Source organism: Aquila chrysaetos, chromosome 10 (assembly GCF_900496995.4).
Source record: "Aquila chrysaetos chrysaetos chromosome 10, bAquChr1.4, whole genome shotgun sequence".
NCBI classification, from domain to species: domain Eukaryota; kingdom Metazoa; phylum Chordata; class Aves; order Accipitriformes; family Accipitridae; genus Aquila; species Aquila chrysaetos.
The window spans coordinates 21,108,801-21,128,191 of NC_044013.1; the positions used below are offsets into that span (position 1 = coordinate 21,108,801).

The 19,391-nt window shown below is 44.4% G+C and overlaps 1 protein-coding gene across 5 annotated transcripts in view; it reads right to left on the reverse strand.

Annotated features, from left to right (window-relative positions):
* SGPP2 (sphingosine-1-phosphate phosphatase 2) overlaps positions 1-19,391 on the reverse strand; it is a 38,457-nt gene that overhangs the window by 18,229 nt on the left and 837 nt on the right. The window contains exons 1-3 of one of the 5 annotated variants that reach the window (XM_030029179.2): positions 10,675-11,630; positions 9,933-10,097; positions 5,187-5,345 (exon numbers count right to left, since the gene is read on the reverse strand). In XM_030029179.2, coding sequence (XP_029885039.1) covers positions 5,187-5,204 — 18 coding nt within the window. In that variant the 5' untranslated portion in view covers positions 5,205-5,345; positions 9,933-10,097; positions 10,675-11,630. Of the gene's footprint in view, positions 1-5,186; positions 5,346-9,932; positions 10,121-10,674; positions 11,631-18,164; positions 18,186-19,223; positions 19,321-19,391 lie in introns of those variants that run through there. The other 4 variants (XM_030029181.2, XM_030029182.2, XM_030029180.2 and 1 more) reach the window with 4 other exon arrangements.

Consider the following 19,391-nt stretch of genomic DNA (forward strand, 5'->3'; position numbering starts at 1 on the left):
GCCCAGGCAGCAGCCCAGGTGGAGGAAGCAGAGTTGCCCCAGGCACCCCCAGCCTGGGAGGCCCTAAGCCGCCCTCTGATCGCATCCTGCTCCCCATCCCCTCCCCAGGCCAGCCGGCTGCTCCCCGCACGCAGAGATGCCGATGGCAACCGCGAGGCTGGGCACCTCCTCGAGGCCCGCGCGCCGTACAGGAGAGGGCGGCTGGCTAGGGGAGCTCGAGGATCTGCCGCCTCACCTCCAGCGTGGCTTCCTTTTCCAGCAAACGCATCGATCTTGCGCTAGCTGCGCAAGAACTTTACGCGACGCTTGCCAGGGATTTGGGCAGGTGCAACGGGACGTTCAAGATGGCACTGAGCTGGTGGGATGCTCAGACACTTGAGTCGTCCCAGCCACGATGTGAACAGCGCATCCACGAGGCAGGTCTCCAGCCCACCGCAAGCAGTGCCGCGCTCAGCAGCAGGGCAGCGTGCGTGTCACAGCAAGGGGCAGCAGGGCACAGGAGGAGGGGAGAGACAGCACAGACAGCTTCTTAAAAAATATATATATACAGGAGGCAGGACTTTGGCTCTTTCGAGTCAGACTTCAGAAACACAAAACCAGATCAAGAGAGCCTTGTGCCTCCAGAGGTATAACTGACCACCATCCTAGGACATTCATTCTGTCTTCAAAAGAAGCCTTTGGACAAAAACTATAAGGTAGTTGACTATCTTATGACAAGTTTGAATAAGAGAAATTTGGGCCCCGTCTCCTGATAGCAGGAAAAACTCCTGTTACATTGAACTGGTTTATCATCTAACACCTAAAACTGGGAAAATGTTACACCTAGTAGTTCTAGTGAAATACAGGAGAACTTCACCTTAAATTATTCCCAGATGGTCTCAGTTATGAAAGCCTCACTGGCCCTTTTTCTTCAAGGGTAGAGTACAGGCATCAGCACATACAAAATTCTCTTTCAGTCAACACTTTATCATCTCCCGCATGGCATTTTATGGACCATTTATTTTTGTATTCTGACATTTTGTAGTTACTTACATGCCTGAATACAGTCTTACATGTTCTTATGCAGTGTAATATATGGTGCTTTTTAGAGTTTGTCTTTCAAGCGACTATGATTATCAGCTGTTCCAAGCTTGTTTTTGAAAAATGTTGCAAAAACACAAAAACCTTTTGGCGAAGTGTTGCAAAAGCACAAAAACCTTTTGGTGAAGTGTTGCAAAAGCGCAAAAACAAACACAGAAGAATCACTAAACCCAAAGTCTGCTGCAAAGTGAGTTTTCAAAGCAGCATCCAGGGATTCAATCACCACACAGTAATGTCAGTGGCATCATGATTGCAGGTAAATTCCTGCTGGTTATTAAACTCCTGGTTACCCTGAGAGCCAGAGTTCAGACCTCATCATGCCCAAGTTACACTAAATGCCGACAGCCTTGGAAAAACTGTTCTTCTGAAAAGCAAGGTGGGAAACTAAATTGCCATGGATTCAGACCCAGGACCTCCTCAGCCTTGCTGAGGATGTCTGCCCCCAGCACCGCGCGAGGAGCCCGGCAGGTGCCCACCTGGCACCGCCAGCCACCCAAACTCTGCCTTCCTTCAGAGATGCTGCCTTCACCTGAGTCAGCAGCTTATCGCTGTCATACACCAACAAAGTCCATGCTGGCCAGCTCTTATTTATATTGTATAGATTAAAGTTTTATAGGCTCAAAAGATGCGTGGATACATTTTACATCCAGGCACCCTGAAAAAAATAACCAGAAAAAAAATTTCCAAGCATGCCAAATAGCAAGCAGTAACTATTTTTTTCCAGGTCTCTACCTTACCTCTGAAATTCCACACCAAAATAAAGCTTTCAACCCTGAAGGCATGCAGAGATTAAAAAAACAAACTTGGCTTCCACCTCTCGAGCAGGGGTGTGCTGTGTAAATTTAAAGTACATTTGGGGGCTGGTTCACGTGAAGTTATTTTTCATCTCTGCACTTCCTGCTTGAAGTAGCAAGAGTCACAGGCATCAAAGCCTCGTCTGTGCAGATTCAAGAGAGTTTACTTCAAATTGCTGGAGAAGGGAGGCAAAGACACCAGGGTGCCTTCAGCACGGACCCAGCATCTTGCTCGGAGGTTTCAGGCAGTTATTTCCCTCGCCTATCCATAAAGGGAAAGGTAAAGCCTACATATATACTGTGAATCCTCAGAGGAAAGGCACCGTGGAAGCACAACATGTTGCTTTAAGCTCCCGAAGCAGCTGGATGTGACCACAGCCAGTGTTTCCCAGAGCTGTCCAGCTAAACAGAAAAGCAAAAGCAGCTGGTTTGGGGGACCCAGGACTGGAGAAGACATCCCAGGGCACCAAGTCCACTCCCCTGCTGCTGGTGCTGAAATAAACTCTCTTTGTAATTTTTCTTACCGCCCTTCACCCTTGTAGAGCTACTTCACAACCTTTGGCTTCAACTTAGTTTATTTACAACTGCCTTACACATGTTTCTTCTTGTGACTGTACTATTATTTTAAAAAGCTCCTTCCTTCCCCTGGTGTTTACAGTGAGCCCCATTCTCTCTCCGATTTCATTTTATTAGGGACTTATCTAAGCTTTCAGTCTCTGCTTAGAAAATAGCCTGCTCCCTAATCATCCCTGGCCCTGCTCCAGTTCGAGTTTATCTTTCTCAAATGTGGGAGTCTGGCTCTGCATAAACTATTACAGATAAGATGGCAGGAAGGCCTTGTAAACAGCATTAATACTGCTTTAATTTGTAAGGGAAAAAACTCCCCTGATTCATCCTGGGACACTGACTCTGTCATTTCCAACTGGCAGCAGAAACTCACAGGTTTAAGTCCTCAACAGCACACAATGAAGTACCACACTGGGTACCACTTCTGCTTCTCCGCTGCCCAAGGGTAAGCCCACTTCTCCCCTGCAGTGGTCTAACCCCCTTCATCACGACCAGCCCTGCCAACTGTGTTTTACCAGCTTGTGTTCCCAACGTACCCGCATGCTTTGCGCCAGGCTCAGGAAAAGGTCATTGCTGGTCCACTGTCTCTCTCCCTGCTGAAGAGCTTCGCTAGCAAACCGCCCTCATCCCAAACAGTGTTAAAAGGGAACTACTACTACTACCTTCTCCTTAGGGCTCTCCATTTGATACCAGCTCCTTTCCCCAGCTGGAAAAGAGCGTTCTGCAGACCGTACCTGGGTGCTGCACTCGCCCCTTCATGCTCTTCCCAGCCTTCTCCTGGCAGCTGTTGTCAGAGACTATCAGGCTACCTGGATTTTTACTTTTATCTAACACGGCTGTTCTCAGCCCCACATCATCACCCATTCAGAAGCAGAAGCGTTTCTTTGAAACTCAATTCAGAGTTGCTGCTAGCTGCAGACCCGCACTCCTGCTCACCGCTGGGTCACCAGACAGGCATCCTTCCAGCGCTATTGCCAAAAACCTTCCAGTAAGTTAAAAGCACAGCTTTGTCCCATTGAACACCTTGGCATTTCCCACGCAGCTAAGCCGATTCTGCTGCTGCGTACGTAACCAAGGCATCTGAGACAGACAGACACCACTTACAGCACCATGAATGCTGATTCCTGTTCACAGCCTGCTCACCAGCAAATAAGCCACCAAGCTGAGCTTGCCATAACATTAACACATAGCCTGCACAGACATTTTTAGCCATTTCACAATTACATATAATGAAAATGTTTTTAAAGCTACAGATTGTCACAAGTCTGTGTGTTTAAAACAGCTTCTTCTTTTCCCATTTTCAGTATAAAATGCAACTCCACAACTCCCTCAGTAACTGGAAAAATAGTATTAATAATCATCATATCACATGCTTGAACACTCCAATTAAACTAGACTAGATCTGGCCAGTACTCTGATGGACTCTTTGCAAGGCAAAGGCAAGGCAAGTTTGCAGAAAGGCATGCAAGAAGCTCTAAGGAGTCATTTTTTGAGCAATATGCAAACCCAGAAGGCAGTGACTACCAATTATCATCTTCTGTGGCATGTTTCCAGAAGCAGTAGGTGTACTCCTGGCCAAAACCCAGCTCTAATTATACAGTGTCCACCTACTTCTAAATTTCATCTGCAAGTTATTTTTCATGTTCTCTTTATAAAACGTATTGACTAAGGTTACTGGCATAGAACAGCTGATGCCTTCTGTCCAAGACCAGGTGCATTTGAAGTGTATGACCCTATTCAAATTGTTTTTATTATTTCTCATCATATTATTTGGACAGAAGACAGAATATTATTAACCAGAATTGACTAAATCAAGGAGAAGCTTCACTGTAAAGAAACAAAGCTAGATATCATATCCAGGTTTTTGCCAAGCTTCAATTTCTTAAATCAATGTAGATTGACAGCTAAACCTCCAGGGTCTGCCATCTGCCAGAAATGTTCCCTACCTCCCTTCTTTGTTCTAAAATGATCTTATTTGGGCAGCAAAGATCTGGTCGATACCAAGACAAGCAATGGCAGTGACAAAACAACAGCCATTCCCAGACTGAAGTGCCTGGTTATCTACTGGTTTTCAGTGCCAGAATGGAAATACACTGTTCTGGATACTCCAAACCGCATTTGTGAAGGCTGAAACAATGCTGAAGCCAGTTAATTTGAGAATGCTCTGGTGTTAACAAAAATCAATGCTTTTAAGTCTTAGCCTTCAACAGAGGATCTGATTTTTTTATATTTTTTTTAGCCCTCAAGTGACTGCAGAAGCACCCTGTTTATTCTGCTGCAGCCTGAAATCCCCTTCCTGTTAGATTTATACTGTTTTCAACTGAGCCAGAACTATATGAACAGGTTATGCAAAAGAAATTGGGGTAAGAGAAAGATTTCCTGAAATGATAAAGAAGGATCCTTAAAATACCATGACACATTGGGAAGGAAGTGTTTTACCAACTGTTCTGTGCAAACCCTATCGAAAGCAGCTCAAGCAATTACCGGGCTGAAAAAGCTAAGTCAGTTCAAGACTTAACAGAGATGAACAGACACCCTATGTCAGCTAATGCCTCTCACCTCCTCTCTCAGCACCACAATGCCTCTGCTTCATGAACACGAGTTACATGTATAAATAACGTTGGGGGGGGGGTTTGTTTGAAGGGATTTTGTTTGTTTGAAGAGTTATTCTTACTCTTAAATATTAATTTGCTACAGTTACAGAATTAACAAGTACATGTTTAAGTAAGTCATAGAAATACTTACAGACCAAACAATTATCATCCTTCTAGACACAGAGTGATCTATGTTCCAGTAGGTAAATGGAAGGAAAGTGATATAAAAAATCTCTTCGCCCAAAGCAGCTGAAAACTTGAACAAGTAGTAGTAGAAGTAGTTCTTCACAATATACTTCTGCGCACAACCCTGGAAATGAGAGGATTTTAGAACATTTTAGTGAATTAGCAAATTATATCAAACATTTAAGATATTCTGTTACAGTTCCCAGCCCTTAAACCAAATAATTTGTTGGAACAAGTGTCAAGAAATGGAGTTCAATTTTTATAATAAAATTAAGACTATAGTGATAGCTCAATTACATTTCTCGCAGATCAGAAGTCTATTCAAATTAAACAAGGGTAGCAGTCACATTGACAAAGATTTTCAAGAGATCGCATCAGTCTTTCCTCTAGGGAAATCAAAAATATTTCATAAACGGCTACCAATGCATTAATTTTGAAGTTTCTACATCTGTAGATAAAGCCACCATTGCTTTCATCGGAAACGTGTTTTGAGATGAAAAAAGTAAGCTGCAATTACTGAACCATTTCATTTAAAATTTGCCTCGCTATAGCAGGCAAAGTTTACCCTGCTAGTCCCTGAAATTTGCCGTCAGGTGCTGCTGGCAACAGCATCCCCTGCACTGCCCTCGACGCCAGGCTCCTCCACACGCTTCCGACCCCGCGCTCCCCCGCGGCGGGATGCTCATCGGATCGCCCCACGCTGAGATGCCACAGCTGTAAGCTACGGCCCTTATGTGGGCGTTGGCTTGGCAATTGCAGCTGCACGAGCAGGTCTGGGGGAAAACAAGGCTGCGAGTGGGCAGAGAGAAGAGCTGACCCCATCACCACCAAGTTTTCGCTCCAATATCTCTAAGTAACAACAAGCAGGTTGTCTCTTTAAACGTTACTAGCAGATACATTGCCAACAGTATCAGGCAACTGTTTAGGACTTTATTCATTTTCTTAAGCTAGAGGTTTCAATTTTCTCTGGATTTGGCAGCTAGATGATTTCATTAGACGTACCCCACCTAACACACTTGTTTTCTCTCTTCTAAAAGGCTGCACCCAGCCCACCAGCACTGCGAAGCCACACAACAGCATATATTATTAAGGCCACGACGTTGGTCACTTGTCGGAAGGTTTGCTGTTGCTGCCATTTGGGACTAGTACACCTCTAAGAAGCCTCCCACCGTTAGCAGGAGCAACATGCAAGTGAATCACATTTTATATAAACACCTGTACGCTTAGGCAAAAAGGAGTTATATATGAAGAGGATTTTTGATTTGGGAACAGGAGCAAGGGAGCCAATCTAGTCTCTCTCCATCCCCCCAAAAAGAAAAAAAAATAAAATATGGAAGTCGGCTATGTAAATATGAGATGAAAGAGCTTCCTAAAGATGAGAGCTGAGAAGGGATTATGAAGGTTTCAGCACAGACACACTAAGTTAAGATACAGCTTTGACATAAGCCCCTAAAACTCTTCTAAGAGAAAAACTATTATGCTCCGAGATGACTGTGTAACTAATCTACCAGAGAGACACTGTCATCCTACATGCTAGTGAGAAAACGTAAGAATTGTCTAAGGAGTCTAGACATGCAATTATGACTTATTGTAAAAGCCATTAGAAGTTCCAGTCCCTTAATCTGCTTTCAATATGGAGATGAGGCAAACTGCATGAAGACAACAAAAGCAAGATGGAAAGAAGTTTCATCCATTCACCTATTGCAGAAACAAAACACAACTTACTTAAATTGATTTTTGCAGCAATAAACAGAAAAGATGAGTCAACACTTTTGAAATGCTGGGGTCACAGGAGTGTTCCCCCATGTATTAGTAATAGAGGTCACAGATGAGTTACTGGCATCCCTCTAAGATAATGCAGCAGTATGCTAAGGCTGGCCAAATGACAGAGCAATCAGTCTAAGTGTCTCAAGTCTCATACACCACTTAGAAAACACCCCCAGTGCAATTAGCAACTCTGATGCTTCTGTCTGAGATCCTGAAACCATATTTGGTCACACTTAACACGGGCCCAGAGAAAGCCCTCTTCTGGCATCGCTAATTCCTCAATTAAGCATCAGTCTCTGATGTATTAGGAATTATGCGCTCATGTGCTTTAGATCAAAGATGAGCAGACATATCCCTAAGGTAATGCTTTTATACTTGGAACCTCGTGGGATGAGGGGTAAAACTTTCTAATTCCAGTAATCTGTTTTGTGGGGAAAAAAAAAAATAATTTTTCAGGTTTTAAAAGAAATCTGGAGTCAAAAAATATTTCTGGGCAGAAAGCAGGGCCAAGTCCTTCCATGTGTTTTTTAAAACCTTTCTTTTTCTTTCATCTTTTCCTTTTCTATCCGAAGTCACCCCCCAACTTGTTTGGGTTTTTTTTGTTTGGTTGTTTTTTTAACACTTTTTTTAAAACCCTACACCAGCAGTTGTGGACAGCCCAATGTGTGAGGCAGGGGACAAACAGATCACACCTGTGACACACGATGGTTACTGCCACATGTCAGGCACGTAAGGTATCACAGAATCACTCCACTTGATCTTAGGTAGTGTAGAGTAATTAAAAAAGCGATGTTTTCAATCATTGTGATTCCAAAGCATTGTAAGTACAGAAAGCCCACCCCATGCACCTTCATACCCTGGCCCGTGAAAGGTCCATGTTCGGTTGCAGCAGTGCCGGTGCCTAGCAGTTAGCTCATGTTTACTATTTATATCCATTATTTCTGCAGAAAGCAGACCACTGTGCTTTGAGAACTGTCTTCCCTTTTTATTCTCTTTCTAACCCCAGTGCAGGAAAAAGTCATTACAATTATTTGTGTGAACTATTTGTGTCAGCATCTCCTGACACTCTCAGAAGTTTATTCAATCTCTACTTTTAAATAACTCTGATCTTTATATTTGGCTATTCTTAAGGTACTGAAGTGACCTGATGCCTTCCACAATCTCTGATGCACTTTCCATGAGTCAGCCCCTCCATCCATCTCCATTACTGTTCTGTCTAGATCAGAGAGGTTTTAACAGGCAGTAATTAAGGCTGCAGAGAAAGTCAGAATTTTTAGAACAGTTCAGAGGCAAGGTGTAATAAGCCACAACATTCACAGACACAGAAGACAGGTAATTTCACACAAACGACCCTTCTCATCAACTATAAAATATCTATTTTGAAAAAACTTAACTGGCCAAATTACAAGAGACTTGTGTGTGAGTCTCCATAAATTAACTACTTGCCTGAAGTATTGGCACAGAAAATGGCTACTGTAGGTCATCCTAATTTTGTAGTCTCTGCACACTGGTCATGGGTGGGTCACCCACATCAGGTGCTGCCCCATGCATGCTCGAGCATCCAAGTGCAGCCCCTGTGCAGCTGCAGCAACCACCCAACCTCCCCCAGAGCATGGGAGCATCCCCAAAGCCTCCCTACAGAGCAGTAATGACAGGGCCAGCAGAACAAGCCACCACCGTGGTGACTCTTGGGAGACACTAACACACAATGACACAGCGTAGCAGGAATCCATAATTTTAGAAAGTATGTACATAAAGAATATTCAGCCTTTATAGCTGAAGTAAAGAAACAGCAGCTGAACCACTAATGTAATAGAGTCAAAATATATTTTTAGGTAGAGCTGTACCCCCGCCCCCCAAAAAAAAAAAAAAAAAAAAAAAAAGCTGTGTAAAGATACCCCTCCTTCCAATTTCTGTAGGATCTCTCTTGTCAGAGAGCTAAACAGGCACCAGCTTTCCCTGCCCTGTCTCTAGAGACAAGCTTTGCAGCGTCAGACTTCTAAGGCTCAGACCCTGACCCAGAGATACCATTAACCAACATTTTGTTCTCAGCTCTCAATTACTTTGGGTCTTTCAGAAGATGTGCACGTTTAATTAAAGTTCTTGAAGTCCCTTGCTTCCCTTCTAACAGAATTGCCTTGCCGAAGATCAGGAATTTCCCTCCCAAAGACCCTAGTTAATACATTGCAATACTTATTTCTTAAGGGATTTTTAATGCTGAAAAAAGGCACAAAATTTAGAGAAGCCACCAAAGACCAGCACAAGAAAAAAAGCCAGAAATTCCCATCTAGATGCTACTGTACACAGAGACAATATAAATCAGACAATTCAGACCTGCAGGACAGTACTGTGTGGAGTATAAGTGGGGAAAAAAAACCTCCTGTACTGCAGTATTCTGTATAAGCAGTCAGTTTTACATCAACTTTTATGTTTATTATCTGTACCCAGTTAATATAAGAACCTACCAAATCACAACAAAAAATTAGATATCAGTGATCAGATTTTGGAGAATAAGAAAAAGCAAAAACCATGATATCAAAGGCTTCAGCTCTTCCATCCGTCCACACAGATCAACGTCAAACAATTTCAGAGTTTTCTGAAGATCCAACAAGCAGCTGAGAGCAGCCAGTAACATCTCCAGCACCGACGCGTTCACCTTCCCTGGGAGCACTAACGCTGGAAACGCACTGCTCCAAGATGAAAGAACAGGGTGGGCAGGAAAAAGGGGCTGTGCCCCAGTGGGAGATCTTGGCGTGGCCATGAGCCCCTTGCAGGGAGGGGCTGGGGGCACAGGACCGGTGGTAAGGTGATGGAAGAGGCGGCAAAGGAGGGATACACACACGGAAGAAATTGCAGAGATGTCAAAAAGACAGCAGAGCGGAGGGCAGTAGCACACAGAGCCCACAAAATGCACACAAGAAGCCCCAAGGCATGAAAAACTCACCTAACCAAACTCATATATATGTGCAGCTTCCCACTCTGTTCAAGCACTTTTAATCAAGTAATTCTTTTTCACCCTCTCCAGAATGCGATGCAGCCAGTTAGCAACAGTTGTCCAGGTTTACGCAGCATCCTTGTTGTTGGAGAGACACCTAGAGCTAACAGAAACCTGAGAAATGTGGGGATGGAGACAAACAAATCACAAGAAAACCCTTCTTAAACACTCTAAACTTCTGACCAGCTCTGCTATTAGCAGAAAGTGCTTGTTGACTAGTACACAAATAGGCAATGTCCAACTCACAGCTGTTGTGCAAGCATCTCTAGTGGCATGCACTAATGGCATAAGGAGTAGGGACATGGCCTTGAGGCATCATTTGATGCAGAAGCAAGACAGTCACTGCAGGAGAAGTAACAATGTGCGAGCTTCAAGCCAGACAATCGTAGTAGTTTCAATGGTCCCAGGCAAAGAACAAGTGGGGAGTCTAAAAATCAGGCAGGCTTCTGGTAGCATTTCAGTAGTTTCTTAATTCATTCAAAGCACCGAAAAAGGCCCTTATAGTACCTCGCTGAGAGCTTTACATAGCAGAGCAGTGCCGCACAGCCAGCAGCACCGGGGACAGCTGGAAACTGTTGGGCTGCAAGAGGCTACGCTTTGCAGGACCAAAGGCTGAGACCAGTCAAGTATGAAACAGGAAAGGTGTGTCCAGGCCTCCCACCAGCACTGCAAGGCTGGGCACAATGCTCACCCAACTGATGTCTCTCACACCACTTGTCACATCTTCCATCAGTACGTCTTCATCCAAAGTTTCCCCTTCAGTCCGTAAAGGATGGTCACCTGAGACAGATACACACACCTGCACAATCAACACACACCCAGCACACTACAGCTAGGACAGGCGGGTCCAAGACACAGTTAAGAAACTTCAGTTCATTCCTGAAGATTTCATTTTTTGAATCTTCAGATTATTTTTTCTTTCCACTCCGGTTAGTATTTGGGAGGTAGACTGAATTATAGGTTATATTTCAGTATATTGCTCTTGAAGTGACATAATTAGCCCTCCTTCCTTCTGTTGAAAGAACACAGGTACATGTAACAGAATCTGCCAAGTCATTTAAATGTAAAGTGGAATAAAATAAGACTAGAGTTCACAGAGCACTTGTTTAGGCAATTAATAGGAAGAGTCAATGAAGGAAAAAATTGATTATGTTGTCTTCCTAAAAGAAAGCCTTCTAAATTAAAAAAAAGAAAAAAGCCCATAAGTCTTTTTCAGAGACATAGGGAAATGGCTGCTAACGAGACTGAGATTGCTTGTGAAGGACTGTGCCTGCAGCCAGCTGGAAGGACATCCTCACGTTTCCTGAAGGACAGCCTAACTGAAATCTAGCCCAGCTCGTCCACCAAGGATGGACAGTTTACACTCCCATCACTCTGACAGACAGTTGTCTAACCTGTCCTTACCGATGCCAATGGTGGAGGCTCCACTGCTTGCTGCAGGCGATCTCCGAGTGCTTTGCTCTCACCTAGCCTGAAACTTACTTATTGAAATTTAAACCTATGACTATTTTCTTATCTACTGCAGGCAAGGAACAATTTGTTTCCTTTCTCTGAAGGCTGACATGGGGGAAGCTTGTTACAAACACTCAAAAAGGACATAACTGTCCTCTCTTCCACTGCTTAATCACCTGGTATTTCTTACTGAAGACATTTACCATTTTCCAGACACAGCACTTAACAGGCCTGTCTTGAATTACGGTACCCAAAGATGAGACACAACAGAGTAATGCTGAAGGAATAGTCCTGCACAACTTCATTGATTTTGCAGGCTGTTTTCAGAATAGCATGCTACCATTGAACCGTGCTCAACCTGTGATCTCCTCTAACTGTTTTTTCCCCCTCCGTGAAAGCACTACCAAGTCTATTATTTTCCATTCTGCAGTTGAGTATTTATTACACCTGCTTGTTCAATAAGTATCTGCACCTATTGAATAGAAGTCAGTTTTCAACCATACCTTCAGTTTGACAAGACTATTTGATTTCTGTTCTTGTCCTCCAGCCTACCTGAAGCTCCTCCTAAATTCATCTCACAGGCAGCATGCTCCTCACACCTGCCTTTCCAGCTAGTTACTTCCACATGGCTATAAAACCTATTCTGAAGAGCTTCTGTACTCATTGCTTTCCATCAAAAGGTGTTCTTTGTGGTACTCAATCTCTCAGGCCGTTCAACTTCATATAATCCTTTCTTAGCAGATGCCTGGAGAATTGACATCCATGATTCATAGAATCATAGAATAGTTTGGGTTGGAAGGGACCTTTAAAGGTCATCTAGTCCAATCCCCAAACCTACTAGCTCATATGCTTTGAGGCTTTTGCTAGTTGCTAGTAAAAAGGCAAGATTGTCCGATCTTCTCCACACAGTGGTCTCATGGTATCAGAATTATGTTTCAGCACTTTTCTTCCAATATAATTTGGAGTAATCCAGAGAGGTCTACCTTCTACCATGGTCTTCAGACTTTTGAGGAAACACCTATACACACATCCCTGGCAGAGGTTAGTGCCTTTGTCTTCATTTCCTTGCATGCTCTTTATGGAAAGTTGTCCCTCTCATGGCCATTCCAGGTGCCTGAGTAACTCCTCACACGGCCAGTTCTTACGCTTTTGCTTTTAATCACTGATGTGTGTCAACAGCAGTTTCCTGTCAAGAAAGCTGCACAACACTAGCATAAGTAGGGCTGTGTGCATGTCCTTCTTGATGAGCACTGTGAAGGTGGCTCACCTTGTTCGTCCTCTCAGCCCTGCTTTGCCAGCCAGAGGTTAGGCAGGTTGGACACAGCTGTTTCAGGTGCCCCAGCAAAAGCAGCGGGTAAACTTCCCACCTGCTTCAGCATCCTCCTATGTTCCAGGAAGAATTGGCTGATTTGTGCAATAAAGAAACAACAGGGCAAGAGGGAAGGGTGGAATGAAAAGGTTTCCTTCCTTCCTGTTTTACAGTGGAAGAACAGGTTTGTTTAATTGCATTTTAATTTGTGAGGATTAGATTGCAATTTTGTGAGGTGCACCAGAGAGCCTATGCCTGAAAGTGTCCGAGGAAGTCATTTTAAGGGTTAGGTAGCTGCAATGTCTGTGGACAGAGGGAGGAAAAAACATGAGTTAAGAACCAGAGAAAGTAAATTACAGTTCAGAAGGATGGGGACTCCAGCTTTGAAACAGAGATCAAATCCCTCTAAAAATCAACTGTATTTCATATGTCCAAAGGTTGAGTGTTACTAAAAGTGGTTTTGGATAGAAGAAGGATGCATCACACAACAACAGTTTCCAAACTGCCAGCTCCCTGCTAGCACTACCACCTCATATTTTTGACTTCCTGCCAAAACACAAGTCAGAGTGTTAGGAGGACCTGCATGGCTGCTAGATACCCAGGCTGCTATCCAGAGATCTGGAGAAGGAGGAGTGGGAAGCTCCTCAACTCACTTTTCCCCCAGCGCACCAGGTCTGAGGAGCTCCCAGCTGATGGGAGCTCAACAGAAGCCTAACCTAACCCAACAGAGGCACGTGGGAATGGACAAATGACCGTGAAGAACCAGGACTTCACTGTTATGTTTCTTTTCAGAGCAAAAACTTGTTCTCATCTGAAGATTTGGTTTTAGAAATTAACTATAGCCTGGAAGTTTGACACCATAGATTAGTCACGTATTTCTACCCAGCAGCATCATGAATCCAGTCAGCTTGCTTTTGCACAAAGATCAGTTCCATGGCAGAGGTCTATTCTGAGAGGCACAGAGCAGCAAGGCTTCTGGAAGATAAATGGGCAGAGCAACACCATACCATTTTCAGACAACTACTTTTTTTTTTTTTTAATCTGTTATAATCAGGCACGAGCACAGGGAGAAATGATTGTTTCCCTAGCAGATAGTTCCAGGATTCGAGTCAAAGAGCAGTTTTCTAGGGTAGTGCCAAATAAGTTAAGTATCGTCACAAACATGCGAGTCCCACGTAGATGTGCTCCTGGAAGGCGGAGACCACTGTAAGCAGGAAGGGACATGGTGTTCAAACCGCAGCCGTGACTGTAGAGAGACATGTTGGAGGACACCCCAGCAGCCAGCCCGCCCCTAGGGACGGGAGCCATAGATAAGATGTTCTCAATTCACTTGCTGCCTCATTATTAGTAACAATTAGCGCAGGCCATGCCAATGTCAGCTCCATTTCCAATGGGGAAACACACAAGGAGACCAACATGTAACCTGATGTTGCCAACAAGTGCTGCTTCAAGGATCTCTTCTGCTGCTTCAGGGCCAGGATCTCCTACATCGCTGAACATGTGACTCTGTGGCTGAAGGCCCCTTGGCACCCCAGCAGCCTCCACATGCCAGCAGTGCTCGGCACAGTGCTGCTGGCACGATTTGGCAGGTACTTGCAAGGCTTAATACTTCAGTCTGTGCCGGTTCACTTTTCACCCTGGCACCTCACTGGTACAGGTGACATTGGCATCACAGCCGCCCTGCCGTACATACCCCCTTCTCCTCCCCACACCCCTCTTACAGTCTTTTGCTTATTCTGTCCTCTGCTTCATGTCATACATCCTGGTCTACGGGCCTTGTATTTGTCAGGGAACAGGTTCCTTGCTGCAAACACCTCCGAGCTCTTTCCCATGCAAACATTCGGTCTTTGCTCTCTTGTGGCATGACTGAGGTGTCTGACACCATCTTCTCCTGTACAACGAGGTACCTCAGCACTCTCCCTTTGCACAGAGAAATGGCAACGGGGAACACTGAAGGCAATACACCTAATTAAACTGGTTAGCGTAAGTAAGCAGTTATAATTATGTCAAGTCGACCTACCTGCAAAGGAGATAACAATGACCTGGTCTGCTGTTACAGAATGAGCACACAGCTTCGTGTGCACCAGAACAGGCAGGCTCAGGGAACTCACTTAGCAGTAGTTTGCAACCGCCAGTTGTCTTCAAAAGGAAGGATTAAACGTACTTTTTTTTTTTTTACATCTAGTAATAAATATTCACAAATATAGTAATAAGATAGAAATAAATTAGCAATGTAACTATATTAAAGCATTCACATACCTCTAAATCTAGACCAATAACAGTTTACTTTGGAAAAATAAGTTACAAGTGCTAACTATACTGAACTGATATGAAGCCCTATAAAGCAGGAACTTGAATAGCCATTTTAAACAAAAATCTCATGGTTCAGACAACACTACCTGTACATTCTAGACCTTGGATTTACTTGCTATAGCAGTCAATAGTCACCTTCCATTGCCCAGATGACCAATAAATATTCCCTGCAGAGCATATGCACAAGGTAAAGCAAAAGAACTAGCTGTCCAAAGGAATCTTCCAGCAAGAACAGATTTTCTTTGGCTCCTCCCCCATTAAACCTAGCCCTGTTCTCCAGAGACCCAAAGGAGAAAAATGACAGCAGATGAGCTTTTATTCTTCTGGTTGATATCTGAACTAATGGCCTAAGACATTCAGCAGAATTATAAACCAGCAAGTGGCTCACCTCCAAGTACTGGAATTAATCCTAGGATCCTGACGGCTCCTCATTATGAGGTCCAGTGGCCTCCAAAAAGATGACTTGGGCTGCGAGCTGGGAAGCGCTGAGTCACAAAGCACCAAACCATTGGCGTAATGCCTCAGGCTCCCGGCGCGGCCCCTCGCGTGCCCCCTGCACCCCCAGCCACTTCGCCAGCAGCAGCTCCCTCAGCGGCAGGCACCGCACAGCCACCCAGCATACCTATTACAGTCAGCGAGTGAAGTTTCACAAAGTTTTGTTAGCATCAGGTGTTTCTGCAGCAAGATCTAGTAGATGACTAGATGCTGGTAACAAGTAGCACGTGCCTGGCTTTGCTGCCTGCTCTCTGGAGGGGAGACCGGTCTTCTTGCTGAGGAGCAGCAAACCCAGCACTAACAGATTTACACAGGGTTGCCACACACTACTTGAATCTTGGATGCAACTGCACTGTCATCTTCCAAAGCACTATCACTCACAGGGCTGGCCAAAACCCCATCCGATGAAACAGACTTGTTCACACAGACTGACAACGTCCCTTACCAGCTGCTTTCCATGGGAACCTTAAAACAAAAATCAGAGACGTGCGAGACAGGCAAGCTCCCTCAGCAGCCACAGCGGATAGGGGAGAGCTGAACGCAAAGTACCGGAGCAGCGGGAACGATGCCGAGGAACGTGAGCCTCGCACTTAGCCCGTCGAAATAAGAAACTGGATCTCATGTTTCTCCAGCTGCAGCTCCAAACTGAGGAACTTCCAAAAGTTCGACTACATTCTCTGGGAGGACAAAGTGCTAGCACTCGAGGCAGAAATGCCTTGCTGCCAGCTCTCCTAATGGTGCTCATGGGCTTTTCTCACAAGGGTTTGTCTCACCTGCTAAACCTACCTCAGGCTACCGTCAACTTATTGCTGCATGGAAAGGGAAACAACGTGAAACCGAGTAAGCCAGTAACATGACTTAAAAAGGAAAAGCAAGACTCTGAGGCTGATGCAAAATTCTATAGCAAGGAAACACCACAGAAGAGACCCTGACTCAAGCTCTAGAGCAAGTCTACTTCAAATTACCAGACATCCCATCACAGCAAAAGCAGTGCTGTCATCTATGTCTTGCCAGTAATCAACTACATTTTTGGGGACTGCAATACATCTGAGGGGGTTGTGCATTTTTTACCTATCTTTTCCATTTCTGTTACCATCACCTTGCTGTCATCCTGGTTGTTAGCCTCCTCACCTAAGGCACGAGCAAGAACTATACAATCACTAAACGCGATCAGGTGGTTTGTAAACATTGCACCAGTTCGGAGCAGTTTGGAGCAGTTCTGACAGTTAAGGTATAACTACAGAGTAAATACAAACTGTACTCTTTCAAAGGCAGAAAGATAGATCTCAAGAGATGATAAAACAGGTGGGAAAAGGAAGAGTGGAGAAAAACAAACAAACCTACAGAGAACTTCAAATAAGAGATTTTTCTTTTTTCCCTTTAATTCAGGCTGTCAATTTCAGGAGCAAAAGTCCATCAGGAGGTTAGAGATAAGCAGAGCTCCACTTTTTAAATATGTGTAACATTTATTTGGCCACTCACTAAAACACTGGAGAAGTCTTCAGAAAGTTAGTCAGTATTTTTAAGTGTGCAGCTTGAGGACTTCACACAGAGCATCAGGAAAAGATATCTTTCAAGCAGTTTCAGAAATAAATTCCCTGCAAATCAAACTAATATTAGAAAGGAGTACAGAAAACAAATAAGTATTATCTAGAGACAGGATAATTACAGGTTACTGTTTTGTCTTCTGTAGTAATAAAACCCAATGGTTCCTTCACTAAAAGCCCATGGGTTCAATATTAAGTGCAAGCCAGGGCATAAATCCAGCTAGTGTGTTGGACTAGCACCATTTTGTATCATCCTCAGATACCCGAGTTTTCACTTTAGGTTTTAAAGAGTGTTTCTAACTGATCTGGTAACCAAGGGAACATCAAGACATGGGCTAGGCAACTGATTCAATATTTAAGAAACGCATGCAGTCCTCGCTGTCACATCTAAGCATTTCATTCCTTGTCTCATCATCTCGGGGCAGCTCCTGTGGGGCAGATGGGACTGAATTACAAAGATTCAGAAATACAGCCGCTTGTTGCACTGCTGACCACTGTAATGAGACCTTGCTGACTTTGTTTAAAAAAACCCACATACAATCTGCAGGTTATACATGAAGGAAGACACTGATACATCAGGAGCAGCACTGCTGGCAACAAATGCATGCGGGTAATTAAAGGTCTCCTTCTCCCAGATGAAGAGCTGTCCTGCCTCCTTACCCTCCTGAAGGATCACCCTTTCTCTCCATGCAGTATGGCATCCACCCCATCAGGTGTGTCCATCCCCTCCCAAACCACCACCAGCTGCTAGCCCTCAGCTCCCTTTCGCCAGAGTCCCTCCAGCTGGGCCACCTCAGCACACGATCCGGCACATGATCCAGCCCACGTCAGATGCAGGGGCCCGAGAGCTAGCACAGAAGGAAGGGGGAATGCCCTGGAGAGATGGAGCTGTGGCAGCCCCAGCACATGGCCAACTGGTCACATCTTCTTCACTCAAGCATGCCATATACTCTGTTTTCACAGGCATAACCTACTGATTGTCCAAGAACTTATGTAGGAGAACCTGAAAACCTTTAAGACTACTGCATTGTGGCAGTAAAGACAAAGTAATATGAAAGTTACTACCTCATAGAAACCTTCTGTCCTGATAATATAAACTTTAAAACTCCCAAGCTTCAGGAAGGGATGCTCAAGCTGAGCACAGAGCCACCCAAGGCCACCAGGAGTGAGATGCAGAAGCAGTGCTTAAGCACCTTTCTGCAAACACTTGCAGCTAAGAGCAAGAAAATACCACTGTCCATAGAGAGTTTATAGCCAAGGACTTTGCTACGTGTATTAGACTCCCAAACCTGCTTCTTTGCAGATACATCAGGGCAACCCCAGTTCATTTAGCAACACAGCAGTGAGTGTGGGCTTTGGCATAAGAAAGATCCAAGTTCACTTTTTGCATCTCCTGGCAGGTGGCAGAAGACCTTCTTTGTAAAAATGGATTTTCACAGGAACAGAGAGAGTCTGTTTTTATAATTCTAGCAGTTCACTGAAGCACTGTTCAAGCCATTACTCCCATCTCTGTCTTCTTAGGGCTTGAACCCAACTTTCACACGTTTCAGAAGCGAGTGTCCTAATTATGTGGAAACAAACCCTTCTATTTCTATCTCCAAGTCTCATGGAGCCTCATCCAGGACATATTCACCCTTCACATAAAGGTAGTGGTATCTTATTTTGTGAAACCCAAAACAGTTGCTCCAGGTGAAGGGCTCTGTTCACGCAGAATTAACTCGGCCAGGATTTTAGTATCAACATTGTTACATGAACAACATCACCGTTCAAAAGCAAATGGTGAAAATAAATCTTTTAGTGAATTATCTGCATAATTTACCAAAAATACAGTTTACTGTAGTTCAGAAGCAAACAGACTGAAGGACTACCCCAATTTTCCTTATTTTCTAATTGAGAAAGAGTTAAGCAGTGGCTGATGAAGAATTTTAGATGCTTGAAACGGGAATCCAAGCACTAGATATAGAAGAGGGAATGGTAAAATAGTACGAAAGGGGAGGAGCGGTAGAGTTGTGGCGTTCACGGCTGGCCCGTGTTTATTTTGCGGGTGGAGTTTGGAAGACCATTATCACACCTCCTTTCCAAAAGGCACCACAAAGCGATCAGCTAACGAATTCAAGTCATTACCGTAAGAGAAAAAGCAGGTCATCCAACCTGTGCACATCGGTTGCGTCATGCCCTTCCCTGTTCCCTTCAGATACACAAGTGAATTACAGAGCCTGCCGCGAAACGCCGTGACGTGCTGGGCCAGAGGGGAGCGCGGGGAGCTCAGCCCGTCTCCATCGGAACCCCGGC